Genomic DNA, 7,467 nt, shown 5'->3' on the forward strand with positions numbered 1-7,467 from the left:
TGTACACTTTCAATCAAATTCAACATGAATTCCTAATTAATAAATTTATTTTTTTATTTCTAAGCTAAGTTATGTAATCTTGCATTCTTACAAAAGGTATCTATCCTGAACCTAGGGGGTTCACCTCAATCCCCCCACAACATTTTGACTCCTATTTGACTAAAAACTTCTTCTAAAGGTCAATGCAAAACCTATTGTGTTTTTGTTTAACTATGACTAATGATAGAAAATCCACCTCTTTGCAAGGCAGTTAACTACAGTGATGCCTCAGTTTTCATTGACCGGTTATTGTAGATTTTGTTTTTTGTCAATTTTTTTGCAAAAAAAATTGTCTTGGTTTTAGTTGGTTGCCTTGAATTTTGTTGGCCTGCCCACAAGCCCTCACTGCAAACTTTGCAAAAACAAAGAGCCACCAACACATTCTTCTGCTCAGGGTGGTATTGTTTTTCTTTGAGTTAGCATCAATTCCTGTATCTAGCCAAACAATTTCATTCAAAGATCCAGGTAGGTGCTCAGTCAAAGAGCCCACAGCCCATGTCATCATTAGACTCTTCTGATGGCAAGAACCCCACCCCAAACCCCATGGAGGTCAGCTTACTGCTTCCCTGTGAGATGATGTCCTCCATATTTTTGTTGCTGAACTTGCCAATAGCCTTGAGCCACTCCTCATCTGCCTCAATGCCATTGCTCTCTAGGATATTCATCAGGTTCTTGAAGTTAGGGGAGTCATTGCTGCTGAGAACAGCCAAAAGATAGACAGCCACATAGTGCATCCTAGTGACCTGGGTTCTGCTCAGGTGCTCATTTGTGTTTTACATTAGTCCTTTATATTCATTTTATATTCATTTCTTATTGTTTTTATTATTAAATACTATATTTATTCTTTATGAAATGCAGTTTTGGTATGTATTTTGGAGTGTCTAGAATGAATTAATTGGATTTCCATTGATTCAAATGGAAATAATTTGCCTGGGTTTTCATCAGTATCAGATTTGGTAGATTGTTTTCAAGTGGATTCTTGATGAAAACTGAGGTATCACTGTAGTTTTTTCGGGGGTTAATTAATAATAAGTTCCTCCTCACACACATTTACTTCAACCCTAAATTTGCCTCTTGGCAATTTCCATCAATCACTCCTAGTTTTACTCTCTGGAGGCAAGAGAAAAAGCCTAAATATCTTTCACTTCATTTTTCTTCCTGTACTTGAAGAGTACCTCCATACTCCCAGTAAATCTTTTCTTCCTCAGGTCAAACAACCTTCAACTGATCCTCCTAGGATATAAACTTAAATCTCTTCACCATTCTGATTTCCTTCTCTGAACATTTTTCAATTTGGGAATATCCTAAATCAAATGTGCTAGTCAGATTCAATATAAAATTCCAGATTGCTCTTCCCAGGGGAACATACAGCAAAACTATCACATTCTGAGGACCGGACTATAGTCATACTTTTGGTACAATTAAGATTATATTTTGCCATAGACTGTTGTTGGAGTTGCAGTCTCCTAAATCCAATTTATTTTCACATGAATTTTTATCAATTTCTCTATCACCAATATCTCTATCACTATATATATATATATATATATATATATATATATATATATATCAAAGACATCCCTCTCTATCAATCATATGTTTCCACTTTGTCCAAAGCCTTGTCACCTCCCTCTTTGCCTGTTGCAACAGCTCCCTCTATGGCTTCCCTGAATTTAGCCTCTGTCCACTATGGTTGGTGCTGAACATCACTACCAGGCAAATCTTCTACAAACAAAGCTTCAATAGCAACACCCCTGGCTCAAATATGTCCAATTGCCCCATTTCTTCCTATATTAAGTCTGCTTCCCCACATGATTTAAATACTTTTACTATTCTGGCTTCTCACTTTTCCAACCTTACTTCCAATGATTCAATAATAGCTACCCAAATAATCATAATAGCAAATATTTATTTAGTACTTACTATGTACCCAATGTCAGATATAGACCAGATCCAACCAAATATTTCTCTTCTTCTATTCTACTGCAAGGTTGAGGAAGAAATAACCTTGCCTCAGGGGGAGCAGGAGTTTTGGCCCCTCCAAAATACCTTTGTTTTGTGTGAAACAACTGGTAGAGAGCCAAGTGTTGAGTGATTATTCATATTTAAATGTTAACTGGGGATATGTAATAATGAGGATTTTTAGTTAATTCATAAACATTTATTGAGCACTCATTAACCACTATGCTAACCACTGGGAATTCAAAGAAAGGCTAACTAAAAAATTTTAACCCAGCCTCTACCCTCAAAAATTTTATATTCCAATGCAGGAGACAATCTCTCTTTTTCAACATATAGAACACACAACATTATATATATATATATATGTGTGTGTGTGTGTATATATATATATATATATGTAGATGTGTGTATACATTCACATTTATAATCTATACACGTGTGTATTCACACTGTATTTCTAGTGTAGATGGAAGGTAACCTTAGCAAATCAGGCTTCAAAAAACACCAACTTTTACACAGAAGTTTGATTTTTGGATTCATATTTGATGTTGTTTCACTAATAAGAACTGGCTTGTGGATAATGTTTTAAGGTTCTCAACGTGCTTTACATATATTGCTCATGTGATCTCACAACAACACTGGAAGGTAGATGCTATCATTTCCATTTTACAGATGAAGAAACCAAGACTGAGAGAGGTTATGACTTATTTAAGCATCACATGACTAGAATTTGAAATAAGAAAAAAAGAACATAGAGGAAAAACAGTTGATCTTGAAGCTAGGAAGGCTTTGGTTCAAGTCATTCCTCTGACACATACTGGCTACACACCCCTGAGTAATTAATTTAACTTCTCAGTATTCTAAGCAATTCTTTAAGACTCTAGGTAGCATAGTGGAGGCAGCTATGTGACATTGAGGATAGAATGTGATATTTGAAATTAAAAAACAAAAGATTCACATCCTGCCTCTACTAGTTGTATAACCCTGGGAAAATTAGTCAACCTCCCTATGACTCAGTTTCTAATCTGCAAAATGGGAGGGTTAAACTCAAATGCATCTAACGTCCTGCCTGACTCTAGAACTTTATCTTATGACAGAGGAGGTGTTGAACTGTATTGGTAGAATGTAAGGGTTAAAAATTAAAGGTTTGGGCTAAATATATAAAGATGTGGTCACTGAAATTATTACTCAAGCCAGAATGACTTTATAGCAATTTATTTATAAAATAGAGGGAAAGAGAGAAAGTAGAGAAATGAGAAAGAGGGCAGAGTAAGAAATATAGCTTTATGAGCCTTCTGACCCAGATACCCTCTATACTAGTAAAATTATGGGTCCAGTCCTTATCCTTTTCATTTTACTAAATCCACCAGCTCTATGGCATCTCCAGGAATAAGTTAGACTGTGATTGTGAAAAAAATCTCTATATTTTCTCATTGGGTAGCTATAGAAAGGAATTATACAAGGATGAAAAGGCATGGAAGGTTTATTATTTACTTTGGTAACCAGGCAGCAACCACATAGAAGTATAACCAGGTAGAAGAGTCACAGTGCTCTCAATTGAGATAAATATGTATGACCATAGCCTACATATTTGATGCCCAGAACTGATTTCCTCCTCTTCCCATCTTTCTATCTGTTTTCACCAGTTGTGAAATCTTCCTTGTTTTCTATGACTGCTACCACCAAACTTGCCTGTTGATCATTTTTTTACTTCTGAAATTCATTACATTCATTGCCCCACTGAGAAGAGTGCCCCCTTGAATTGGTCCAGTCTCCATTCTTGTTTCTTTTTCTCTCAATTGTTGTCACTCTTTTCTAATATACTCTTTGAAAGAACCAATATGCTCTTGAAGCCAGAGGTCCCAGATCATTTTGTCTGCTTGATATTGCTAATATTTCAGAAAATATTTGCTGTGGAAAGTCTACGGAGAGAAATATATTTAAGAATGACTCCACTGTGAGCAGTCAATGAAGTAGGGGCAGATCTGGCAGTCACTATGCTACTCTTTCTATTGCTATCATCATAGCTGTGACACATCCCACTGACCTGAGCTCCTTGACATGAGGGCAGAAATTATTTTTGATTTTCTGCTATCCTTGATTTTGGGGTTTATTGTTATTTCAATTAAATATTGAATTGATCAGTTCAAAATCAGCTATAATTATGCCCCTTTAACAGATGAAGAAACTGCTCAGAGAACTTAAGTGATTTGTTTATGATCACATAGTTGATGATTTTCTGAGGTAGGATATGAAACCAGGGCTCTCTTGAATCCAGGTCCAGGGTTCTTTTCATCATCCCATGCTTCACAACATGAGGGAAGATCATATTTTATGACTTTCTAAAAGGGTTTAACACTACAGAGAATTGTAGATACAAAATCAAGCATACAGTTGTATAAAAACTTTGACGAAAGTAAATGTGGTAGAACATGCCTAGAATTCCTGCCAAATGGAGAGGCTAAGACTGATGAATTGCTTAAGCTTGGGAATTCCAAACTGCATAAAGTTAAAACCAATCTAGGCATCCATTAAGTCTTGTACCAGTATTTGGAGGAGGAAGGAATTCATTAAGAGTACTTAAGGAGGGGGCAGCTGGGTAGCTCAGTGGATTGAGAGCCAGGCCTAGAGATGGGAGGTCCTAGGTTCAAATCCCGCCTCAGACACTTCCTAGCTGTGTGACCCTGGGCAAGTCACTTGGCCCCCATTGCCTATCCTTACCACTCTTCCACCTATAAGTCAATACACAGAAGTTAAGGGTTTAAAATTTAAAAAGTGATGTAGTGGATAAAGTACCAAGCCTAGAGTTGGGAGGACTTGGGTTGAGATCTGGCCACAGACACTTCTTACTTGTATGACTCTGGGCACCTCATTTAACCTTAATTACCTAGTCCTTACCATTCTTCTACCTTAGGATCAATAGTTAGTATTGATTAGAAGCTAGAAGGTAGGAGTTTAAGAAAGAAAGAAAGAAAGAAAGAAAGAAAGAAAGAAAGAAAGAAAGAAAGAAAGAAAGAGATCAGGACTATCAGTGGAACTGGATCCATGGATTACCAATGGAAGGCAAAGCAAGGCAAGACAAGGAAAACAAAAAAAAATAAACTTTGGCTGAATGAAGAGGGTCAAAGTCATTTAATTCAAGGAGTAAATGATTATTATCCCTTATCCTTGAAGATTGTTTTGTCTTCTGAACATTATTATTAATAATAATAATTAATAGTTTTTAAATTTTCATATTATTATTCATACTATTTTATACTATTAACTAATTAATAGTATTATTAGTAACAATCAACAATATGTCATGAAAGTGTCTGAGAGAAAAGAAAAAACAAAAAATATCATTTAGTTTCAGAGAATAACTAAAATCTGCTTTCTGTTAAAAATTAGTATCCATTTTTTGCTTATGCTTGGAGCATTCCTGAAAGTTCTTTCCAAAAGGAAAAGCTAAAAATGATAGGTATCAATAGCATAGACATGGCACTCTCGTGGAAGAAGTAAAGGGTTTCAAGTCAATGCCTTATAATTGGGACTGGAAAATATAGGAAGATAGGCTTAACCTCATACATGCTTTTATGCCCTGAGCCAGCTTTACTGCCACACTTCTCAGAGAAAAGCTGTCTTTGGAATTCCCACACTTCAGGTTACAGTCTGTGTTTGAGGACAGGATAGAACAGCCACCAATCTGTCAAAATACGGGTTCATGTTTTGGGAAACCACCCAATGAACTGTCACATTGTCTTAAACTCTGGAGCTTTTGCTTTAATCACTTCCATTGCTGCTTGACATATTTTTGTTGCAATGATTAACATACCATCAATTGCTGTTAAATCAATTTGAAGTGTGATGGATTAAAATCTTTAGCTATGGCAGACCATATTGATATGAATGTAATTACATTCCTCATATTCATCATTCCTTCCATCCCTATGTTATTTGGAAAACATGGGAAGACTTGAATAAACTGATGCCAAGGAAAAAGCCCTGAATAAGAACAATATGCATGATATAAATTAAGGCATCACCAAAACCCAATGGAAATTGTATCAAATTAAAAAAAAACCAACAACAACAACTTCTCTTCAGGATGGCTAATGGTGAAACAAATGACGCTCCTCTCGGTGGAGACATATTGGCCCACCAGTGCTGAATGTTAGATACCTTATTGATCGTGGTCCTTGTGTTGAATGGTTTAAAAGAAACTGTTTTGTTTTTCTATTACAAGATCAGGTAATATGGAAAAGAGGATTGCTGTGAAGTATGCCCCCCTCCCAAAATTAAATGAGCTAATAAAAATGCAACAATATCAAGGTGGGGGTATTACAATTCCTTTTTCTTCTATGTCTGATTGTAATCCCTAATGGAGACAACTATAACCTTCCGTAAAATTCTAACAGTGCCCTCAAAGAGAACAAAAAGAAGGGCAGTCAGGTAGCTCAGTGGATTGAGCACCAGGCTTACAGTTGGGTTCAAATCTTGCCTCAGACATTTTCTAGCTGTATGACCTTGGGCAAGTCACTTAACCCCAATTACCTTAGCCCTTCCTACTATAAGTGTTAAAATTAACGGTTTGGCTAAATATGAAAATTATAAATCTTTTATTTATAAAAGAGGTAGAAAGAGTGAAAGTACAAAAGGTAGAAAAGAAATTAACCTATCTAACTAAATATTGTTCCAGAACTTGGTTCAGCCAGGACTTGTTAACCTTCAATCAGAATTAAACTATCTTCCAAAGACAGGAAGGGAAACCAGCTACCCACTCACCCAAGACAATGACTGGAGCTGAAGGTGACTCCTAAGATCTACTTTCTTCTTTGAGCCGACCTCCTTCTTGGAGTGACTCTCTTCTTGGAGTTCACTCTCTACTAGCCTCCTTCCCAGATTCCTTCACCAGACTGACTGCTCAGGGATTTTTATGGCTTTTATGATGGTTTCCTGTCCCTGCTCCTTTTCATGGGGGGCCAATTGAAGTTTCCAAATTGTCTGAGTTCTCACTTTTGGAGCCACACCTTTCTGAGTTTGTGAACTCTTAGGTTTCTGCCTTGTTCTCACCTAGCATCAAGTAATGTGTGAATTCACAGAGAACCAAACATTCCCTTTCACACTACTCTGCTTTGGTACCAATACTTAGTATTGATTCTAAGACATTAAGGATTTTTTTTTCAAAAGGAGAACATAGAGAAAATTAAGAATGTTACAATAACTGTTGTGTTCCTTCACTTTGGTCTTTCTGTCAATTCATGTTATTTTCAATGAAATCCAGTTATATTTCAAATTAGGTACTGGGGGAGTGATTAGCTTATTAGCCCTTAATAAGTGCTTTGTTGACTGACAAAATCTGGACAGACTTTGCCTATTATTTTATAGAAATCTCAACCCATTTTTGTTGTTTAGTAGGAATTTACTCACGGCTTAGCTCACAGATGTTAATACGGATAAAATATGTTTGTTTAAATTATAATTATA

General features: G+C 36.2%; 1 protein-coding gene across 1 annotated transcript; it reads right to left on the reverse strand.

Moving 5' to 3' along the window:
* Positions 1-512: 512 nt before the first annotated feature.
* LOC123245936 (60S acidic ribosomal protein P2-like) lies at positions 513-773 on the reverse strand. Its single transcript, XM_044674905.1, has one exon. It carries the CDS (start codon positions 771-773, stop codon positions 513-515), a length of 261 nt encoding a protein of 86 aa, XP_044530840.1.
* Between the last annotated feature and the right edge of the window lie 6,694 nt (positions 774-7,467).

Source organism: Gracilinanus agilis, chromosome 4 (assembly GCF_016433145.1).
Source record: "Gracilinanus agilis isolate LMUSP501 chromosome 4, AgileGrace, whole genome shotgun sequence".
Taxonomy (NCBI): Eukaryota; Metazoa; Chordata; class Mammalia; order Didelphimorphia; family Didelphidae; genus Gracilinanus; species Gracilinanus agilis.

What these genes read in the sequence shown, in the direction of transcription:
- LOC123245936 (XM_044674905.1), bottom strand. Translation starts at nt 773, where the DNA reads ATGCACTATGTGGCTGTCTATCTTTTGGCTGTTCTCAGCAGCAATGAC.